Consider the following 24,422-nt stretch of genomic DNA (forward strand, 5'->3'; position numbering starts at 1 on the left):
TTGCTATCTAGTCTCATAGCATTGTGGTCAGAGAAGAAGCTTGATATGATTTCAATTTTCTTAAATTTACTGAGGTTTGATTTGTGACCCAAGATGTGGTCTAGCATGGAGAATGTACCATGTGCACTTGAGAAAAAGGTGTATTTTTCTGCATTTTGATGGAATGCAGGATGCCATCTTCTTTGTGTGGCTATGACAATGTGGTCTGGGGCTTGTGCTCTCCTTCCTCAGCAGCCTTCCTTTATATTCTACAAACTTCCAGTTTCAGACTCACAGGCTCTCTTCTAGGGCAGCCTGTGAGGGTGGTGGTGACAGATCTCTGCCTTCAAGCCACCCTATGGATGAATGGTATGCATGAGACCTTCTCTTCAGAACTCCTGAAAGTAGGAAGGTTTCAGGGTTCCCTCCCCTCCCCAAACCACAGGACCCACCTACCAGTTGACGTCCTTTAGGGAAAGTGGGGAGAGGGCCCAGACTGATTATTTTCTAGTCTCTTGAGGAAATGGACCAAGTGGGCTCTGACACACCCATTCTGATTCCATGTGGTAAAACTTCCCTCTAGTGAAAATGGCCATGGCTGACATGAATATCTTTCCCTGGCTAAGGAAAAGGCATGAGACAAGAGATCTTCTCAGGCGTAAGGTTTGGGCACTGGCGAGGGTCACCTAGGTGGAGGGTAGGATTATATAAACTAATATTCTCTGGATTTATAGTAGAGGTGGGGAGGGGCAGAAAACTCACCATTACTACTGAATATTACATTAACTAGTCAAGGTAAATTGTACTAGTCCGTAGAAACTTTTTGAGGCTTTATTGTCTGGCATGTGATTTATTCTGGAATGTTCGATGAATATTTATGTGCATTGTTCTATGTCAATTCAATAAATTTGTTAAAGTCATATTTTAAAATCTTCTCCCTCTAGCCAAGATTTTGTCACTCAGTGAGATGTTTTAAAATTTCCCACTGTGACTGTGGATTTGTCCATTATTTATTTCTGTCAGTTTTTGCTTTCTGTGTTGGTTTTAAGATGCACACAAATTTAGAATCTGCATTATTATCTTCTTATTGCACCGAACTTGTTATCATAAAGAAATTTCCCTTTAAAGTATACCTTTTACTGAAATGGTTATACCAGTTTTCCGAGGTTAATGTGGAAAAGGTGTACATTTTGCCATTTTTTATGTTCTAATTTTCTTGATGATTAAATTTTGCATGTGTTTCTTTCAGGAGTATTTGATGAAAGGTTTCTTGTCCAGTCTGGTAAAATGCCTTTCTATTTGTAGTATTGAGCCTGAATCTTTTAATATAAATGGATATAATTTGTTTTTATATATAATATTATTGTATATTTATTTTTGCCTCTTCTAAGTTTCTTTCCCTTTCCTTTCCTTTTATATGGTTAATGTTTTGTAGGTATTAAATCGTTTGCTCACAAGGTTATCTAGGTAAACATTCTTTTACTATTCTTGTAGTGTTCACCCCTCAGATTACAATGGACGTTTTTGCATTTTCACAATCTAATACTAGTTAATTATCTTTTAAAAACTGCTCAGATCAAAAAAAAAAGACAAAAACTGCTCAGACAGTTATGGGACCATGAGACACTTTGATTCCCTTAACTGTCTCCATATTTATTGTCACACATTATCATTGTCTACATATTTAAATCCCCAGAGGAAATTTCAATCGTGTTCTATAGACAATACTCATTTAAATTTGCCTATATATTCACAATGTAATTTTTTAGTAGTCTTTGTGTGCCTCTACTAGGGATGATATTTCTTCTGCCCCAAAAAGAGTCTATAGTATTTATTTTAGATTGATTGAAACCTTTAGTCCCAAATTTCCAAGTTTTGGCTACATGATTATGAAAGGAATGTATATTCTTTTAAGAATATTTCTCCTCCACTATACTTTTTCTCTTATTAATATTCTTATACTGAGTTGATGTCTTGTTACTTTTGGAAAGTTCTCAACCAAGTTCTCTTCAAATAACTATTCTCCACTATTCCCTCTCCTCTCTGGGACTCACATTAGCCATGTGTTAGGTATATTCCTTGCATCACCTGTAATTCTCTATACTTTTCTTTTGTAATCTCCATATTGTATCTCTCCAGACTCCATTCTGGATCTTTTCATCAGACTTATCTTTCATTTCTCTAATTTTGCCTTCAGGGAGCTAGATCACTTTGACTCTTGAACTATCACACTGTGGTAGATTTAAGGGTATGTTTTATTGTCCTCCTAGAGCAGAGCAGAGAAATGAAACATGGGGGTGAAAAGCCACTTATCCCAGGTCACCTAGCCTGAACCAAGTAGAGCAGGGTCTAACATCACAGACTACACTCTAGATCCAGACCCTTTTCCCAGTGCCTGTTTTCTAATTGGCTGTGATTTCTCCCTACCTCTCATTTCCTGAAAAATGGAGCCACAGTGAGGTCTCTCAGCCTTTATTTTTAGCACTGTGATACATTTCTGTTCAGATTCTAAAGTCAATGATATTTTTTCAGTAGCCATGATATTTACCGAGGACTTCTGGTACTGAGATCACTGATCTGTTGTCAATTTTATAGCACACTGATAAAGTGAACCTTTTACAAAGAAGAGTATGAAGCTGGGGTATTTACCAAAGGCAATACAAATATTGGTCTGGATAGGTTACTTCCAGGCAGCAGCAAGATAGACATTCAGAAGCAGGTGATGCCCATATGGACAACCAAGCAAGATAGTAAGTGACCAGTCAGCTGGGGTGACATGTACCAATCAGTGAAAATCAAAACCTTACAGTTAAACATGTCATTCTTCTTTCCAACCGGGCAGAATGAAAAATGATGGGATGAGCTTAGTGTTTGCACACTCTTCATTGTAGCTCTGGAATAATTTAGGAATATGTAGAGAAGACTTTCCAAGCCTATATGGACCACTTTCTTCTCTCAACTTCCCCACAGTGCTCCATATGCCATTCTGCCCCATCCTCAGAGAAGTAGTTTTCGGAAACAAGACTAAATGCATATTAACATAAAGACAAAGCAAAAGCCTCCAGAGAGAAGAATGGAGAGAAACAGATAGGATAAGATCTTTGGGAGCTGGTTCAAGCTCACAGTGAGTGTACTGGCTAAATGGACCTAATGTGTAGAAGATGACATGAGAGAGTCATGTTGGGTTTGTGTAGAAATGCTGGGAACTTTTCTGAGACATTAGATTTGGTAATCCCTCTTGTTATTACTAGGGGGTATCTTCTTAGTTTTTCTAAGGGTGAGTTCAGAAAAGCAATAGAAAGGAAACAGACTGCCTGTAAGGAGGAACATGGGCGAGCTTGTTTAAAAGCAAAGGAGGAAACTACTGCCAGGGAGATGGAGCACTTCACACCAGATCACGTGTTTGGCTCTAGATGGGTGTGGGAGGCAGTTGAGTCTCTGGGGTCCATGTCCGAGGAGCAGGCAGAGGTGTACCTGATGTGGAACTTTATTAAAGGAAGCACCTGTGAAACCTACTAACTTGATTTTTTCAGGGAAAGTAGTTGAATGAAAAAAAAAAAGTTACCCGGAAAATCCATGTCTGGTGCCAAAGTTAATGATAAGAGATATTGTCCTACCTTCAAAAATGATTTAAAGCCTGATAAAAGGTCTTATTGAAAGACAGAGTCAGGTCTTACATTAACCTTTTATTCCATTGTATCAGTTTTGTTTCCCATTTGTTCTTTGGCTCCCAGATTCCCTTTGGTATAAAATATGATGAGAAGTGGCTGCTTAATTTGATTCAGAAGCAATGCGGTGTGCCCTTCATTACAGTTGAAGTAAGAGAGGATGTGGAGGCAATGAGAGGAAATGGGGTAGGTGGCAGGCACAGAGGATTGGATCTAGTCTCATATTCTGTTTCTCTTGTCACTCTCCTTATAGTTTCATTATGAGAAAATGCAAGCACAATTCTTTGTAGAGAATGCCAACATTGCCTGTGCATTGAAGAATGACATTGGCAAGATTTTCAGTGAGGATGAAAAGGGCAGGGGAGGGGCATGGTTTTGCTTGATCCCGTGTACATATTTCCTGATGCTTACCCAGCCCCTCTTGTGTTCTCTGTAGATATCTATCTCTGTTGGGCCCTGTGACACATCCCAATCTGTGCAGAGGGCACTTAAGTCTGAAAAGGTGGAGCAGATAAAGGGAATGTAGACTCAACACAAGCTGTACACTCATACTCAGACACTCCTCTTCCCCTCCCCCACCCTCAGACTCAAAGCCACTGATCCCCATCCCTAACTCTGCACTGACCATGAACAAATGATACAATGCCTGCCATCAATCTCTTGATATTCAGAGACTCCACTTTGGCCCTGGTGTTGCTACAACAGTAATTGTAGGGCAGGTGACGGTAGAGGGTCTGTCTGGGTAAAGCACTCAGAGATAAAATCATGGGGAGGAGTTTGTGCTGAAAGTGCACCAGCTGGGACCCTCTCAGCCTCTGTCTCCCTCGTTCTGGCTTTCAGGAGTCTTGATGACCTGTAATATTGGAATGACATGGAGCTATAGAAATGGCATGGCTGCTCACTGCACATCCATCCAGGGATCATGCCCAACTTGAGGACCTAGGCCCAGTGTTGGACCTGATGGTGAGGGTGGTCAGATAGATCAGGTAGAAAAAGCAGATTGGTTTCAGTTACTCCCTTTGGGATCCTTACTCTCTTTTCTCATCATAGCTTTTCTCCTTGGAACTGAGCAACGAGAAGCACTACCTGGTGCATGGCCTATCCACCATTATGGAGAATGCTTCCACCACCAAGAATGTGAACCTCTCCAACACTGAGGTGAGGTAGGGCACCCAGATCCTCCTTTGAAAGGATCGTGGGAGGGCTCATGGGGTAGTGACAGAGGAGCGGAAGTGGGTTTGTAGGAAAAGGAAGGGTGTGGGTGCAGAGCCATCTGGTCCATGTAAGTGTTCCCCATAATTCCAGGTGAAGGCTGCAGGGGAGATGGATGAGGGTCAGCAGCTGGAACCAGAAGGGATGTGTGCAGGCAGAAACGATGTGTGCACCACTTTCCCTGATATGTCAACCATCCTAAGATCTTCTGCCTTGTGTCTACACCCCTATGTCTCTCTCACCTCTCCACTTCTCTGTCCACTCCCTGTCTTCATTCCCCTCCACCTCCCTCCCTACCTCCTGAACCCCACCTCATTCACCTCTCTGCCACAGCATACTGGGCCATCCCTGAGGTATGTCCTGACTTGAAAGAATGCAGAGTCCCCAGTGAGGTAGCAAAGCACTGGGCTATCCCCCCAATCCCCCCATATCATCTTCTCTTCACAGCCTTCACTGGGCCCTGGGGGAAGGAAGAAGGGGGGGAGTGGAATAAAGGCCAGCAGACTGGATTTTAAGTGCTGGCCCTTGTGGTACTGAAGAAGGGAGTCAGAACAGTCTGGCTGGGAGCTACCCAGGGGAAAGGAGATGAAGGAGGGCATGGTAGGAAGGAATGGAAGGAACAGTCTCCCTCTGGGTCAGTCCATGGATTTGTGACCTGGATGAGGTGACCTTTGGGTGCTGGAATGCTAGGATACTTGACTCTGTGGAGGGCACACAGGGCTGTGATTGCTGTAAGTGACTTGCTCCCATAAGGAGGATCATCTCCACCGATGCACTGACCTTTCTCTTTTGTCTTGATTTTGACAGCACCATCCTTGGAATTGTTTCCAAGGTTACTAAGCTTGGTAAGTGCATTCCTTGATCACAGACTCCTCTAAATAGCATTGACAGTGCCTACAAACTACTCTGAAACCCATTAGGACCTATTCAAGTTCCATTTTTGAACCTGACCCTTGAATGTCTTGGGGGAGGGGAGTGTACTATTCTCTGTGGGAATCTGAGTCTCTGGATCTTTTTCAGCCATGTTTGCCACAGGCTTTGGGGACACCATGGAGATGATTGAAGATATAGTCCAGCCGCTGGCATTTTGAGGACCCTGTCTCCCCCGACCTCAGACCCCCACACCATCCTGGGTCCATCCTTTTGCCTGATCATCCAAAACCAGAACCTGGAATAAACTGCTGACTTCCTCTTCCCTCCCCCAGGGTGGCCAGGAGACACCCTCAGTGTCTAAGTGTGCCGTTGAAGCCCCCAAGTTCTTAACAACATGTAAGGTGAGCACAAAGGATCCAGCAGGGTTCTAGGTAGTACATGAGGGGATGTCAGCCTTGGTCCTGAGGACTGCTTTGATTCCAGGGAAACTTCTTTGGATCTGAAGAGTTGAAGAGTCTAATCCTGCAATTCCTGCAGCAGTAACTACTCCTGAGAATCTGAGCAAGGGGAGGGCTAGGACAAGGGAGGCCACCCAAGTTCTATACCAGAAAGATAGACTGTTCTCACTGCTCCCCCCTCAGGTATTACTTGATCCATGACTATGGGGACCGTCTCCTGGGTGCTTATCACGAGGAGGTCTGCTTTTCCCTGACCATTCCATTCCAACCAGAGGACACAGCCCTGTGAGTATCACAGTCCAGACTACTCCTACAAGTCTTGTGGTTTCCCAGAAGACACAGGTTAGCTCCTGCTGACACCTATGCTGGCCAGATCACCACCCACTGCTCTTCTGTGTCTCCTTAAAGCAGCATGTGTGCATATTTCTTGGACAAAAGAAATATGAATAAGTTCAAGGATCCAGTGGGAAGACTGGGTTGAAAAGGGTGGTGAGGGAACCAATCACAGTGTCCATGGGATGGCAAGCCTGGTTTTCACTTTCTTGTCCTCTCCCACAGACCTGCATGTTCAGCTGCTTAAACACACAAAACATGACTTTATGCATGCCCTCTGTGCATTGCCCAAAACTCAGCTTGTCTTCAGCTTCTTTGTGGTGGACATGTGTTTCCAGGTGGTGAGAATCTTCTCCTCCCTTTTGGGGTGGGGCAGGAAGCCACATGTAGGGATGATGTTTAGGGAGTGCTGAGTAACTGGGCTCTTCTTTCTCAGGAAATGATGCTCTGCTTCTCTGTCAACGGGATGTTCAAGGAAAGTGAGTATGTGGAGACCCCTCCCCACATATACCCCACTGCTCCCTCTCCTCGTCATGGCTCCCCCCAACAGAACCCTCCCAATTTCCCTCCGGTACACTCCTCTCCACTCGCCTTTCCTCTCTTTCCCTCCCCTCTAACTCTCTGTCTTCTCAGAGACAACCCAGGTCTGAAGTGCTTCAATACTTGCCCTGTTCATTCTAGGCACTGGTGACATAGGCTGTCTAGTTTGGTGGCTCCCATCCCAGATCCTTACATTGAAAACTTGGGCCATTATAGTTTCCTCATTTGCAAAATGAAGTCATAATATCTACCTCTTGGGCAGGTGTGAAAAATGCATTCCATGAACTTGTGAAGCTGTTGTCATAGGGACATGTCATGCAGGAGACTTCCTGTAGGAGAGAAGTCTGTAACTCAGAAAAGGACACTCATCTGGCCATAGTGCTACCCTGATCTTGAATGTGAGAAAAAAATTTTTTCTGTTGTTGACAAGCACCTCCATGATTTGTATGTTGTTATAGCAGCCCAGATAGACTAAGATACATAGACACATGTACACATTAAGAATATGATAAAGTAGAAGGTGTCATTTTACACTGGGGGAAGAAAGTTTCTTCAAAAAGTTTTGATGCATTATTCAGTAACCCTCTGGAAAAAAAATAAAAACTTGAAGAATTTCTTTTACTATACCCCATTTTTCACATACAAGTTCACTACCTGAAATGTGGTTTATCTGTCTTTGATTGGCAATGCTCACTTATGCATCAAAATTCAATTCAAAAACTGCCCTCTCCCTTCCCCTTCTCTCTCTTGCTGAGCAACTCATCATAAAGCAATTTGGTGATATCAATCAAGACTGGCATCCATGACAGGGGAACATAGAGCCATAGTGGGCCAGATGAGATGCTAGAGGTAAACTAGGGGTGAAGAAGCTGTCCATGCAGTCAGAGTAGCCTAATATGTGGAGTCAGAACTCAAATAGGGTGAAATGATAAGATCCACAAGAGCAGGGAAAGGAGGTGTGTAGTATGAGATGTTAGAATTTGAGCAGGGAAAACAGGATATCCATGCTAGGATGTGTCATGGGCAGTCAGTGCTAAAGTGGGATTAAGAGGCATTCACAGAGCAGAGCAGCCTGCCACAAGAGTCAGTTTAGTCCAGAGGCTGGTCAGGCATGCAGAGTAAAAGCCTAAGTCCAGAGAAGAGGAAATCCACAAGGAGGAGGCAGATTTGTGCAGAAAGTCAGAGGCCAAGCAAGGTGAGGAGGGCATCCATGGATGGAGATAGGCCAGCTCTGTGTGGGCAGTTAGAGGCTGAGTGAAACAAGGACAGTATCTGCACACTGGGGTGTCCCAGTGCAGAGTATCAAATCCCAAGCAGGATAAGTGGAGTATGTTTACAAAAGGGTTGTCTGGAGTTTGTGTCAGAGCCTGAATTTGTTGAGAAAGGCATTCACATGGGTTGTGGACAATCCAGCACTTTGTGATATCAGAACCTGAGCTATATAGGGAGGATACACACACACACAGGCATGCACACGCACATGTACATTTCCCAGACTCTGTTCAGTGTAAGGAAATGGTAAATAATGAGTACATATAAGGCTCAATATTTGATTCTAAACAAATTGCCGGAACTCTCTATGCTTCCACTTCAGAGCTTTTTTATCTTAGGCAAGTTTCTTGGCTTCTCTGTGCTTCCCCTTCTGAGCTGTGTCATCTTGGGCATGATGACTGACATCTCCTTGCATGCACTTATGAACTGTTTGTCCGTAGGAATGTTGGCTGTACTCTCTGTGCTTCCAATTCTGAACTTTGTGATCTTAGGTAAGTTACTTGGCTTCTCTGTGCTTCCCCTTCTGTGCTGTGTCATATTAGGAATGTTGGCTGACCTCTGTGCTTCAACGTCTGAGCTGTTTGATCTTAGGGAAGTTGCCTGAACTCTTCCTTGCTTTAACTTCTGAGGTGTGTGACCTTAGGATGGTTTCATAACCTCTATTTGCTTCCGCTGAGCTGCATTACCCTAGACAAGTTGCCTAACCTCTCTGTGCCTCCCCTTCAGAGCCCTGTGATCTACATCAATTTGCCTGACCTCTCTGTGCTTCTATTTCTGAGCTATTTGATCTTAGGGAGGTTGCCTGACTCTCTGTGTTTCCACTTATGAGCTATGTGATCTTAGTCAAGTTGTCTAAACTCTCTGTGCTTCCACATATAAGCTGTGTGATCTTAGGATAGTTACCTGACCTCTCTGCTTACACATCTGAGCTCTATGATCTTAGGCCTGACCTCTCTGTGCTTCCATGTGTCGGCTCTGTGATCTTACCTAGTTGCCGACCCTCTCTGTGCTTCCCTGTTTTAGCCTTGTGACCTTGGGTTTGCTAACCTCTCTGTGCTTCCAGTTCTTAGCTGTTTGTTCTTAGAGAAGTTGCCTGAAATCTCTGTGCTTCCACCTTTAAGCTATGTTATCTTAGGACAGTAGCCTAACCTCTCTGTGCTTCCATATCTGAATTTTTAAATCTTAGGCTAGTTGCCTGATCTCTCTGTGTTTCACTATCTGAGCTCTTTGATCTTAGCTGTTTCCTGACTTCCCTGTGCTTCAACACTGAGCTCTGTGATCTTAGCTGTGTTTCCTGACTTCCCTGTGCTTCACCTTCTAATCAGTTGGATCTTAGTCCATAATCTGACCTTTCAGTGCTTCCACTTATGAGCTTTGATCATAGGCAAGTTGCCTGAACTCTCTGTGGTTTTACTTCTGAGCTGTGTGATCTTTTAATTTGCTTGCTGCACTGACCATCTCCAGACATTTTGGAGCCCAAAAAAGTAATGTCAGTCACTCTTTCCACTGTTTCTCCATCTATTTACCATGAAGTGATAGGACCAGATGCCATGATCTTCGTTTTTTTGAATGTTGAGTTTTAAGCAAGTTTTTTCACTCTCCTTTTTCACTTTCATCAAGAGGCTCTTTAGTTCCTCTTCACTTGCTGACATATGGATGGTGTCATCTGCATCTCTGAGGTTAAGGGTATTTCTCCCAGCAATCTTGATTCCACCTTGTGCTTAATCCAGCCCAGTGTTTCCCACGATATACTCAGCGTGTAAGTTAAATGAGGAGGGTGACTGTATACAGCCTTGTCGTACTCCTTTCCCAGTTCCAAACCTTACTGCTGTTCCATGTCTGGTTCCAACTGTTGCTTCTTGACCCTCTTACAGATTTCTCAGGAGGCAGGTAAGGTGGTCTTGTATTCCCATCTCTTTAAGAATGTTCCTCAGTTTGTTGTGATCCACACAGTCAAAGGGCGTTGGTAGTCAATAAAGCAGAAGTAGATGTTTTCCTGGAACTGTGTTGCTTTTTCTATAGTCCAATGATGTTTGCAATTTGATCTCTGGTTCCTCTGCCTTTCCTAAATCCAACTTGAACATCTGGAAGTTCTTGGTTTGTGTACTGTTGAAGCTTAGCTTGGAGAATTTGGAGCACTCCTTTACTACTGTGTGAGATGAGTGCCATTGTGTGGTAGTTTGAACATTCTTTGGCATTGCCTTTCTTTGGGATTTAATGAAAACTGACCTTTTCCAGTCATGTGGCCACTGCTGAGTTTTCCAAATTTGCTGGCATATTGAGTGCAGCACTTTCACAGCATCATCTTTCAGGATTTGAAATAGCTCAACTGGAATCCCATCACCTCCACTAGCTTTGTTCATAGTGATACTTCCTCAGGTCCACATGACTTCACATTCCAGAGTGTCTGGCTCTAAGTGAGTGGTCACACCATGGTGGTGTTCTGGGTCATTATGATTTTTTTTAAAATATATCTTCTGTGTATTCTTGCTGCCTCTTCTTAATATCTTCTGCTTCTGTTAGGTCCATACCATTTCTGTCCTTTATTGTGCCCTTATCTTTTATTTACTTTCCTTAGGTTTGAGAGATTAAAGATTTCATGGGAAGAGATTCACACTATATGAAAAAAAAAAAAAAAAAAAGCTCAAGTAGTAGTGTCTTGACATTGAGATGCCATTTGCACTGGTGGCGGGAAGATTTTCAGTGCTCTAACGAGTAAGTCCACCAGTCTTGCAGGCTCACTTTGTACTAGGCTAACCCATGGTAACGACTTAAAGTAAGTTGTGCTTTGGCTGCAACCCACCTATAATGAATTGCTTCTTAGCACTACACTTAAGAGACCTTCTTTCTCAAATGTATACATGTCTATAACTGTTGGTATTTTTATTCACCAACACTAAATGAGGCTCAAGCCTGTGTCAGGCTTCCTATGAAAAAACGGAAATATTCACAGTTCTGATGCCTCACTTTCAAGAAAGCATTTCCCATTGACCATCCAACACATATACATTACTTAAGCGCACTTCAGAGTCTAAACACAAAAATTGCAAAGGTGCAGTCAACACATTTCCTTAAAAGTAGTTAGTACTAGATCACAGACCTGTACGATAGTGAAGCTATATAGCTAAAATTGTATACCATATTTTCTCATCAGTTGCCAGACCAAAGTTAAAGTCAGAGTTTGATTTCCATCTTTCAGGTCTTGCCCTCCAATGCCAACCAGGGAAAATTTGACAGGATGCTTCCTTGATTCAACAGCATAGTTGCAGTTTCCTAGCTGCAAATACACAAAAGCAAATGTTTAAAGATTTTCACTTGTTTAAAGAATTAATCTCAAAAATATACAAGCAACTCCTGCAGCTCAATTCCAGAAAAATAAATGACCCAATCAAAAACTGGGCCAAAGAACTAAACAGACATTTCTCCAAAGAAGACATGCAAATGCGTAACAAACATATGAAAAGATGCTCAACATCACTCATTATTAGAGAAATGCAAATCAAAACCACAATGAGGTACCATTACATGCCAGTCAGGATGGCTGCTATCCAAAAGTCTACAAGCAATAAATGCTGGAGAGGGTGTGGAGAAAAGGGAACCCTTTTAACACTGTTGGTGGGAATGCAAACTAGTATAGCCACTATGGAGAACAGTGTGAAGATTCCTTTAAAAACTGGAAATAGAACTGCCATATGACCCAGCAATCCCACTGCTGGGTATACACGCCGAGGAAACCAGAATTGAAAGAGACACATGCACCCCAATGTTCATCACGGGACTCTTTATAATAGCCAGGACATGGAAGCAACTTAGATGCCTATCAGCAGACAAATGGATAAGAAAGCTGCGGTATATATACACAATGGAATATTACTCAGCCATTAAAAAGAATACATTTGAATCAGTTCTAATGAGGTGGATGAAATGGAGCTCATTATATAGAGTGAAGTAAGCGAGAAAGAAAAACACCAATACAGTATACTAATGCATATATATGGAATTTAGAAAGATGGTAAGTATAACCCCATATGCAAGACAGAAAAAGAGACACAGATGTATAGAACAGTCTTTTGGACTCTGTGGGAGAAGGAGAGAGTGGGATGATCTGAGAGAATAGCATCGAAACATGTATATTATCAATTGTGAAACAGATTGCCAGTCCAGGTTTGATGCACGAGGTAAGTGCTCAGGGCTGGTGCACTGAGATGACCCAGAGGGATGGGATGGGGAAGGTGTGGGAGGGGGGCTCAGGATGGGAAACACATGTAAATCCATGGCTGATTCATATCAATGCATGGCAAAAATCACTACAATATTGTAAAGTAATTAGCCTCCAACTAAAATAAATAAATTAAAAAAAATCACTTGTTTAATCTGTATATGTGGGTGCACACAAAGTCAGGCAACTTGCCTCAGATCACAAATTTCACACGTGGCAGCATCCACCGGAGAAAGGAAAGATTACCTACTCCAGTATTCTGGCCTGGAGAATTCCATGGACAGTCCATGGGGTCGCAAAGTGTCAGACAGGACTGAGTGACTTTCACTTCACTTCACTTCACTTCATTTCACTGAGCAGACTAATTATAATGGATGCTGAATCTCAGGGGTGGGTACACAACTGACAGAATATGGTAAAGAATAAAATATGGGGCCCCTACTTCAAAAATGATTCAAAATTTCAAGATGGCCACAGCAGATCATGAAACCATAGTTGAGGCCCTTCCAAGTACCCAAGAATATGGCCCGGTGTAATTGCACAGAACACAAGCCCATGAAGCCCATCTTCACTCATTTTTTCCCAAGGGTAGGATCCTAGGGAACTCCTCCTGTTATCCCTTAGTTGTTCTAAGAGCCTAAGCAGAGGTGGGGGTGGGGGAGGAGAGTTCAAAGTAAGGGGCTAGGGTAGTCCTAGATGGCAAAAGACAGAAAGACAAGAGAGGGACCATGGCTTAGGGCCTTGTGTATATACCAAGCATTTGGGAAATATGCAATACTTTAAAGCCCTATAAAAATGCAAAACAAATTTTAGAAGTGTGATTACAAACTACGGTTTTTGAAAATTTGTGGTCACGTTACTTAAAGATTAATAAATCTATAGAGCTAGCAGGTCAGGACTTCCAGGGGTCCTTTTTCAGTGTCTAACCCTTGTAGATTTGGTGCCACATGGTTGGCATAGCCAGTTTATTGGGCCAGTTCTGGTGGGGACCTCTACATTTCTGGCAGGGAGTCCATAAATGTTTGATTAGAAGAGATTGTTGTGCATATTCTGAATGGGAAAATGGAAATACTAGGTCCTGAAGACCCACTTAGCTTCTAAGGATGGGGTTGCCTACCATTTCCCTGTCTATGCAGAAGTACCCACATTCTTATTTTCTTTAATGATTTTGTCTCAAATTTGTCCTTGTGAATTTTTCATAATAAAAAAATGATAAAATATTAACAAAGTGATTAGATAAATATACCTTCTGTATCTCTTAACTCTCAATAAGTCAGATGTTTTTATCATATAATGCTGTAGTGAGTAAAAGTTAGTCTTTAATAAAAGTCCCAGTGCGAATAATGGAGCTAGTCTTTTTTTTTTAATTAAAAAAATATTTATTTATTCTAATTAGATACTAATTACTTTACTGCCGGAGTCCAGCCCCAGCAGGATCCAGGGGAACCCTCAGGATGAACGGCGTCGGCAGAGAGAGACACGTAGGACCGGCCTTGATAGGGCCAAGTCTGCTAGGGAGAGAGAGAGGGAGAGAAAGAGACCAGACCAGGAATGTGCAGCAGAGTCTGGCAGTTGCTTTATTTTTCACCGTAGTCTTTATACCCTAAGTTGGTACATTTCTAAGGGGCAGATAAGCATACAGACTTAGTTTAACATTATATCAGCTTGTCCTTCATGAAACCAGGTGTGCTCTGTATATTTTTTGTTTATGAGAGTCTTTTCCCATAGACTTTTTGTACATTATCTTCTGGCCTTGAGGTTAGCAGAAAACAGAAAATTGGCAGTCTCATGTACAGCAAGTTGTAACATAATAGAAATACAATCCTGTTAACATAAAAGACAGTCTTTTTGCAGAAATTCTCAGCTAAATTTATCTAAAAAGTTTAACACACAAAGACTCTGTGGTTCTGGTGAGGCAGCCCCTGTTTAGCATTCTTGGTTAAAATTAACAATTATCTTACTGTTTTTACACTAGGGCTAAATTCTTATTTTACTATATCTTTAACTATATTAACAATAGTTTCCACTGCACAACCTCAGCACATTAACATCAATCAAACATTGATCTAATAACCACTTTTGAAACAATATTTTTTGTATTCTCTAATAGGGCTTCCTCACCCCCAAAGGGCTCTGTGCCTATTAGGGCCCTTTTTATCTCTATGTTTAATATCTTTTGGCTTTCAGGCCTGTCGACAATTTATGGCTTGCACCTGGTGCAACTTTAAGCAACTTCAGTAGCCGACGCTGTCTTTTTTGTGGTTAATCTATTTTCTTTCTATTAGGTGTCATCTCCATGGGAACTAGATAGGATTACATTTTTTACAGAACAGAAATGCAAAGGATTTCAAAAACAGCAGATATGGCACAAAACAGGCTCTTAGTCTAAAAGTTAATTACCTGCAAGAAGTCACCAGCTAATCTCTATCTAAACTATTTTTTATTAGGCGCATTTGTGGCTATAACATTTGTGGAGCTTTTCTCACCCTGCGAAGGGGCCTATGCTTAATAGTTTCTTTTGTTAGCGTACTGTGCTTAGGATGTTTAGAACAATTATGAGCATTTTGTGCAATGAGAGCACACATTTATCAAACAAGCCAGAATGCCAGCAAAAGGGTTTGAATTGAAGCATTTCCTTCATCCCTGGCCCGTTCATAGTGTACCAGCGTCCAGGAGATTTATTAATTAAGGTTTTAAGTTGGTCCTCATTCAGTGAAAGAGGAGCAGGAGAGCTCTCCGCAGGCAACACAAGAATCCGCAGCAGGGCAAACAAGAACAGCAGCAGAAAAGGGGGGAGGATACAGGGTGGGGTAGAGGTTGAGGCCAACCTGGAGGGTCCCTTATCCTAGACGGCCTTGCCTGTCAGGTTTTTTCCTCATGACCTCGTCATGAATGGGGTCCGGGACGGCCTTGCCTGCCCGGTATTTTCTTCATGACCTCGTCACGGGCGGGACCTCCCATAACGGCTCCCGACACTTTACAGTATTGTAGTGGTTTTTGCCATACATTCACATGAATCAGCCATAGGTGTACATGTGTCCCCCATCCTGAACCCCCCTCCCACTTCCCTCCCCATCACATCCCTCAGGGTCATCCCAGTGCACCAGCCCTGAGCACCCTGTCTCATGCATCGAGCTTGTGGAGATCCCATGGCTGATTCATATCAATGTATGGCAAAAACCACTATAATATTGTAAAGTAATTAGCCTCCAACTAATATAAATAAATGAAAAAAAATTTAAAAAAGAAAGTAAAAAACTGGAGCTTAAAGGTCATGTTTTTTAAAGTTGTCTCACATTCTTGAGACTGAAGAAATGAGCTTTTCCTTAACTTTCTTTTTATTTTTTGGGGGGGGAGGGGATGAAGATATATTGATTCTTCTGTGTATCAAGGGCTTCCCTGGCAGCTTAGTCGGTAAACAGTCTGCCTGCAGTACAGGAGAGCCATGTTCCATCCCTGGCTTGGGAAGATCCCCTGGTGAAGGAAATGGCAACACACTCCATTATTCTTGCCTGGAGAATTCCATGGACAGAGGAGCCTGGTGGCCTACAGTCCATGGGTTCACAAAGAGTCAGACACAACTGAGTGACTAACACTTTAACTTTGACTGCATAGCAAGAAATGAGCTAACACTAGACAACCTTAAAAACTACACAAGGCTTGTCCTTCCAAAACTAGTATCTCCCACATGTTTTTGAAATATTATGGAATATCTTGTATCCTAGACCTATACCTATACTCAAAACTATCTCCAACCCCACATTTTTCTTGGTGTCTCATTCCCTCATGATCTTATTTTCTAGTTGAAAATCATCAAATTCATAGACTCAGTTCAGTTAAGAATTGCAAGGATATAATTCAAAGAAATGACTAATGATATGAGCTTTTTGGCATGCAAAAATTAGCAGCAGGAAAATAGGCTTCTTTTGTGAAGTTCCAGAGTTAATCCTGAATAAGATGTATTATCATTTTTCAGAAGATTACTCTGCTATTTTTCTATAACTTAAAGCATCCAATAGGAAATGTGCCAAAGAAGATCCCATGCATCTCAGGAAGGTCATTGTTTCTAGTCTCAAACTTATTAAGATTCTACCAAGAGATAGCCATCAGGACAAAAGAAATCTGTCTTCAATAACATGGTTAAGGCTGCATATAAAAAGTTAAAAAAAGCAAAAACAAACAAAAAAAAAAACAAATTTTAAACCAACTATGTGCTGTGCTTAGTTGCTCAGTCATGTCTGACTCTTTGCAACCCCATGGACTGTACTTCAACTTAAAAAAAAGAAGATTTTTTAAAAAATACATGAGATCATGTATATTTTGAGCATTTGGCTAAAAACTCACCATGTCTACTTTAAACCCTGCACTGATTAATAACAAGAATTAATTCAGGGCATGACTTTCTCAACATCAGTTCCACAGTGTCTCAGATTTCCTATATTAGTGACAAAAATTAAAAATATAGAACAAGTAGTTATTCTTTCTGATTCCATACCTAACTAGGGAATAAAATATAAATTCAATGAGAAGTAATTTTTTTTTCCATTGTAACTCCAGTACCTGAAAAACTCTACCACATAATAGTTGGTTAAAAAACATCTGATGTATGAAAACAAATGATACCTCTGTATTAAGAGAGATAACAAACACGGATTCTTTTATAATGGAGCTACATAAAAGGAGATGAATGTTTGACAGAAATGCCTTTATATGCTTATATCTATATCTGTATATATATTTATATGCCTTCATGTGAAAGAGTAATGCTGCATTAATTTCTGTCCATTTTAAACAATGGCTAATATTTATATTGATAAAACTAGGACACTGTGAAATATAATAATCTTTTGCCTCATTTTCAACGTTGCTTAGTTTATATTTCTATTTTTCTCTTCTGTGAAAGTTTATTTTCTTTTTTTTTAATGTTTTATTTTATATTAGAGTATTATTTGTTAGTAAAGTTGTTTTAGCTTCAGGTGTATAGCAATGTGATTCAGTTAGGCATATATCTATTCTTTTTCAAATTATTTTCCCATTTAGGTTATTACAGACAATTCAGCAGAGTTCCCTGTGTTATAGAGTAGGTCCTTGTTGATTATCAAATTTAAATAGAGCAGTGTGTATATGTCAATCCCAAACATATTTAACTGAAATATGTCTTTTCTCATAACTCACTTTAAATTGTGTTGAAAGTAAGCAGAATGAACATTTACTAATGATAACATATGAATTAGAAATATCTTCATTAGGCATAGTACCAGACATTCGAAAACAAATGTCTTAAGATTTCTCTTCTCTTAAAAATCAAAAGCATAAGAAAATATTAATTAAAATAGTCTTCCTCCCAAGAGAACTAGCACATTCTCTTTACTGACAGATAAGCAAGAATGTTGACAACTGAAGTTATCTTAGTTAAACTAGTTAAAACCAAACATTAGATTTTCTATAAATCAATGTTTGATCGAGGTGATTGCTAACTTATCTTCTCTGTTTATAGACTATATGCAAAAGCATTTGGTCTTTCATCATTACAAAATATGCTGAGAGAAAATTTATTTTGTTACCAATAGCAAACAATTTAGTTACTGTTCTTTTTAATATATTTTCTTCAATTATATAAATGAATTCGTTTAAATCTCAATGGAGAAGAGGCACAGACTATTAAAAGCTTGAATAATGAGCATCTAGTTTTTCAAAACTACATGAAGAAGACACATAATAAAATCAAGATTCTGATAAAATACATATATGGTTGTAGTAAAACTTCAGGGCCAATGTGCAGCTGCAATGGCAACTGGTACTAATACAGATTTGGTTAACATCTAGTAAGCATATAAGAGAATCAAAAGAAACCAAAAAAAAAAAAAAAAAACGGGGAGGGGGGAGAAGTTCATGCTGAACTTAAACTTTTGTGTGGAGGCACTAAACATTAGTGGACAAAGCAATACTCAGTAAAAGAAAGTGTTGTCAGTGTTGTTCAATTAAGAATAAATATTTTCCAATATACAGGATTTTAACTTATCAGTCCCTCATGAAAAAATAATTAGAAGACTAACTGAGCAAAGTAATCAGTGATGGTATAAACAGCAGCAGAATTCTGGTGAGCAGAAGATCTATTTAAATCTCAGATTAAAGATAAAACTCGTGAAGAATTTATGGTAATGAAACACAATAGACATGCTGCAATGGAAATATGGAAATAAGACAACTTTTTAGAGTAGACTGGTGAAATTAAACAGTGAGATACCACTACATACTTACTAAAATGGTCAAATAGAAAAATCTGACAAAATCAATTACTGACAAAGATGAGGAACAACAGGAACTCTCATTCGTTGTTAGTGAGAATGCAAAATGGTAGTCACTTTGGAAGCAGTTTCTTACAGAGCTAAACATTGTCATACCACATGATCTAACAGTTATGCTCCTGGAGAGTTCACCAATTGATTTGATAGCTAATGCCCACATAAAAAGAAAAGCACGTGAATTTTATAACAGCTTAATTTATATCCTCTCTCTCTCTCTCTCTCTCTCTCTCTCTCACACACACACACACACACACACACACACACACACACACACACACACACAAATTAGAAACAACCAAAGTGTTCTTTGGTCTTCCCTTGTGGCTCAGACGATAAAGTGTCTGCCTACAATATGGGAGACCCAGGTTCGATCCCTGGATCGGGAAGATCCTCTGGAGAAGGAAATGGCAACCCACTCCAGTACTCTTGCCTGGAAAATCCCATGGATGGAGGACCGTGGTAGGCTATAGTCCATGGGGTCGCAAAGAGTCGGACATGACTGAGCAACTTTACTTACTTAAAGTGTCCTTTAATACACGACGGGATAAACAAATTATGGTACATCAACATAACAGAATATTACTCAAAAATAAAAAAGAAATGAGCTATCAAATCACAAATAGAAATGGATGAAACCAGAATGAATGTTATTAAGTAAAATAAGCTCGTCTGGAAAAGGTTACACACTGTATGCTGCCAATTACATGACATTCTGGAAAAAGTAAAACTGTAGAGCGAATAAAACATATCAGAGGCTTTTTTCTCTCTTTCTTCAGAATAGTTTTGTTATTTTGGATAAGGTATGCCAACGCTCTACAATTCTTCACCTACTTTGATGCACAAATCCACTTATTTGGATTCTTCTTTGCCCCAGAGCTCATATACTGTAATGTTGTGTGCATCTACAGGAACGTCGACATTGGAAGGGTTGAGGAAACTACCGTTTGCCGTGGCGAGTTTCAGATTCCACATGCTGGACACAAATTTTACATGGACCATCACGAGCAGGATTAAGGTTTGGAACATGTAGTCTTTGTTGGGAGATGCCTTTTCCTTTCCTGGAGAGTCAAATGAACTGCCCTGATGGGCAAGAGGATTCTGCACATTACTCTCGCCACTCTCTCCTGCCAACTTCACTGTCAGGTACATCAGCACAGTGAAGAAAATCCAGAGCAACGTGATCTCAAGCCAGTTTTGGGCATGCTCTGGTAGATTCTGCCAAATTAAAAAGTGCCCTCTGCACAGGACCTTCCCCTGGAATTCTTCAGCTTTCTCTCTCAGAGAAGTAAACATTAAGGTGGAGACATAGGTAACACCCACGGATAAGCACAGGAACCATTTGAGGGACCACATGGTAAGCAGAGAGGAAAAGGCCCCTGGTGCTCTGGTCTGCCCAGGCACTTGAAGACAGAGGACCAGTCAGGGCTGAGCCCTTGGTGATGTCACAGAGGGCCCCTCCCCAGCCAGAACCCCTGTGGCCATTGTGATGACTTCAGGACACAGGATAAGGAGGCTTGCAGAGGTCAACTAGAAGTAGGGCTTAAAGAGAAATGGCAACATTTCCAGCGGGCAATCGAAAAAGAGGTGGGGAATGATAGAATGTCATCTCCTTGCCAGTGTATTCTTTCTGAACCTGGTGCTCTACTGGGAGGGTGAGTTCATCTTCTATTTTTATTTTTCCATTTGTAAAATCCAGACACTGGGTGAGCAGAGCAGACTCATGGGCATATGACCCTGTGGAGCAGAGGGCCAAGTGGGAAAGAGATAGTAAAGGAGAGGCCACCAACTAGGAACCATTGATGTGTTTTCTGTGGCCTACGCTGTTCCTAAAAAATGACTGCGCTAAATTGCTAAGTCGTGTCTGGCTTTATGAGACCCCATGGACTGTGCCCACCAAGCTCCCCTTTCCCTGGGATTTCCCAGGCAAGAATAGTGGAGTGGGTTGCCATTTCCTTCTCTTCAGGCATAGAGTATGTTTAAGGGCAGTGGAACTATTCTGTATGCTGTTATGGTAAATACATGACACTGCATATTTGTCAAAACCAGTAGAATCTTACAGTACCAAAAATGAATCAATGTATGTATTTTAAAAAAAATTTTGGCATCAAGAATGGAATACAGAATTTGACTAAACAATATAATTATATTGCAAATGTATACAACCACCTCACTAAGATCTCCTGACGTAAGTAACTTTGGAAATGAACTGGAGTTTGCAAGACTGAATGCCAAGATAAAAGCACTTGATCTAGTTTTTAGTGTTCTCTCTCATAGGGTTATGAGAGAGTTTAGTTAGTTTAGTTAACCATCTTGATACTGTTACACATGCATACTTGAATTAACAGTTAAATAGATGGCACATGAGCATACATAACATATAGTTCTTTGTTCTGTTAGCTGAAAGGGTCAAAGAGAAATGATACTCCCAAAATATGAAAGAAACAACGACGTAGAAATAAGCACAGATCTTCATTCCTAATACTATTTTCTAAGAAAAGAAACCAGGCTTCTAGGAGAAATTACTGATTGTAGGTCTCAGAGAAGAAATATAGAAGAGGAGTCCAGGGGTTCTTATTGTATCAAAAAGGAAGTGCTAAAAAATGCCCTGGAATAATGGGGTTATGTCAAAGAAGACAGGAATGAGCTTCCAATGGCCAAAACTATAACAGGATGAGCAGCATAATAAATTAGTAAGTCATTCTTTGGTATTATATCTCAAAGTATGAAGCAACTAATCATAAAGCAATTAGGTGAGATCCATCAGCACAAGCATCCGTGACATGAGGGCATAGTGCTATAGTGGGCCAGGTGAGATGGTAGGGGTGAAGAGGATATCCATGCAGACAGAGTAGCCTAGTATGGAGAGTCAGAACTCAAATAGGATGAAACGATAAGATCCACAAGAACAGGGAAGGGAGGTGTGTAGTATGAGATGTGAGAACTTGAGCAGAGAAAACAGGATATCCGTGCTAGGACGTTTCATGGGTATTCAGTACCAAAGTGGGATTAAGAGGCCTTCACAGAGCAGAGAAGCCTGCCACAAGAGTCAGTTTAGTCCAGAAGATATTAAATAGGAGGCTGGCCAGGCATGCAGAGTAAAAGCCTAAGTCCAGAGAAGAGAAAATCCACATAGAGGAGGCAGATTCGTGTAGGAAGTCAGACGCCAAGCAAGAGGAGAAGGGCATGGAAGTGGGGCAGTCCTGTGTGGGCAGTTAGAGGCTGCGTGGAACAAGGAGAGTATCTGCACATGGGGGTAACCCAGTGCAGAATATCTAAGCCCAAGCAGGGTAAAAGGGGTATATCTAAAAAAGGGTTGCCCGGAGTGGGTGCCAGAGTCTGAACATGTTGAGAAAGGCATTCACATGGGTTGAGGACAATCCAGCATTTTGTGATATCTGAGTCAGAGTCATATAGGAAGGATACACATACACACAAGCATGCACACACACATGTACACTTTCCAGACTTTGTCAAATGAGAGGAACTGGGAAATAATGAGTACATAAAAGTCTCATATATTGGATTCTAAATTTCATTTTCCACTAAAAAATATTGGGAATTCCTACAGAAACTGTTCATTCCATGAATCAGTCAGGGAAGTACAAGGCATGCTTAGAATATCTTGTACCAAAAGGATCAAATTGTTCAAAGAATGATGGGGAGATTTCAAAAGGACAGAAAGCCCAGTTTAAGGAGGTCCCCACTATCCGAGGCTGGAACAATATGAATATCAAAATAAATAATGATACTGACAATTCATGATACCTTTAGTAAAATAAGATACTATTAATCAAATAGATTTAATTAAATTAATAAATCTAAAGTTTGGTGAGGAATAAAATATTTATATACTTTAAAATAGAAAATAATATTTTAATTACAGCATAGGGGAGAGCAACTTGACAGTGGAGAAGCTCGACAGCAACCACTTTAATCAAGTGATCCAAGGGAACATCATCAATATTGGGACACACTGAAATCATGAACCACCTGGTAGAATGAGATGATATGAACACGGTATCATTTCCACCATTTTCCTGTCAAAGATGAAAAACATGATATTCATCATGTGCAAATACTGGATGGAGCAAAGTTAAAGAGAATTCTTCAAAATAACTGGCCTCTAGTTTTAGCATTCAAGTTATACTGCCTTATAGAATGAGCTGGGAAATGTCCCTTTCCATTTCTATGGATACATTTTGAATGCATGTGTGGCCAATTGGCATGACTTTTGGTTTAAATGTAAGGTAGAATTCAGCAGTGAGGCTATCTGTGTCTAGTTATGGTAGGGGGACTTTTGTGAGGTGATTGGGCAAGATGTTTAAAAATACTAATTTTATCACTTTGCTATTCAAATTTTCATTTTCTTCTTGAGTCAATTTCCATCATTTGTGTATTTCTAGAAATTTATCCATTTCAACTAAATTTTCTAATTAGTGCCATGGTATTCCTTTACAATGATATTTATTTCTCTAAAGTTGGTAATATGTTTTCCTGTTTTACTCTTCATTTTAGTAATTTGAGTCTTCTTCCTCGCTTGATCAATATAGCTAAAGTTGTGCCAATATTTAGACCTTTCTAAATAACAAAATTTTCATTTGTTGAGTACCTCTGTCATTTTTCTATTCTCTATTTCCTTTATTTTGCTCTAATGTTTATTTTTTCCTATGGCTGCCTATTTGTATTTAGTTTGCTACATCCCCTAACTTAGGTGTGGTGTATTTTTTATTTCATTCTCCTCAAAGTAATTCAAGTCTATGCCCTTACCACAGATGCCAAGGAAGCTGAAGCTGATCAGTCATATGAAGACCTAGAAGACCTCCTAGAACTAACACCAAAAACAGATGCATTCATCAGTGGGGATTGGTATTCCAAAGTAGGAAGTCAAGAGATACCTGGAGTAACAGGCAAGTTTACCCTGGAGAACAAAATGAAGCAAGGCAAAGGCTAACTGAATTCTGCCAAGACAATGCACTCATCATAGCAAATACCCTTTCTGAATAACACAAAGGACGAGTTAACACATGGACATCACCAAATGGTCAATATTGAAATCAAACTGATTACATTCTTTGTAGCCAAAGATGGAGAAGCTGTATGCAGTCAGAAAAAATAAGACCTGGAGCTGACTGTGGCTCTGCACATCAGTTTTTCATAGCAAAATTCAGGCTTAAACTAAAGAAAGCTGGGAAAACCATTAGCAGAGCCAGGTGCAACTGAAATCCAATCCCCTATGAATATGGAGTGGAGGTGATACATAGATTCAAGGGATTAGATCTAGTTAACAGTGTGCCTGAAGAACTACAGATGGAGGACTGTAACACTGTACAGGAGGCAGTGAGCAAAGCCATTCTAAAGAAAATGAAAAGCAAGAAGGCAAAGTGATTATCTCAGGAGGCTTTAAAATAGCTGAAGAAAGAAGAGAAGCAAAAACCAAGGGAGAAAGGGAAAGGTGCATCCAACTATAGACAGTATTCCAGTAAGAGCACCCAGAAACATGAAGACCTTCACCAACGAACAGTGCATAAAACTAGAAGAAAACAACAGAAGGAGAAAGAAT

General features: G+C 40.6%; 1 protein-coding gene and 1 pseudogene across 1 annotated transcript; one reads left to right on the top strand and one right to left on the bottom strand.

Annotated features, from left to right (window-relative positions):
• Nucleotides 1-350: 350 nt before the first annotated feature.
• On the top strand, nt 351-14,782 carry LOC136154725 (nuclear RNA export factor 3-like; annotated as a pseudogene).
• A 4,929-nt stretch (nt 14,783-19,711) lies between these two features.
• On the bottom strand, nt 19,712-20,215 carry LOC136154726 (protein FAM209-like). Its single transcript, XM_065916885.1, has one exon. The coding sequence runs from the start codon at nt 20,213-20,215 to the stop codon at nt 19,712-19,714; it is 504 nt and encodes a 167-aa protein (XP_065772957.1).
• Between the last annotated feature and the right edge of the window lie 4,207 nt (nt 20,216-24,422).

Source organism: Muntiacus reevesi, chromosome X (genome assembly GCF_963930625.1).
Source record: "Muntiacus reevesi chromosome X, mMunRee1.1, whole genome shotgun sequence".
NCBI classification, from domain to species: Eukaryota; Metazoa; Chordata; class Mammalia; order Artiodactyla; family Cervidae; genus Muntiacus; species Muntiacus reevesi.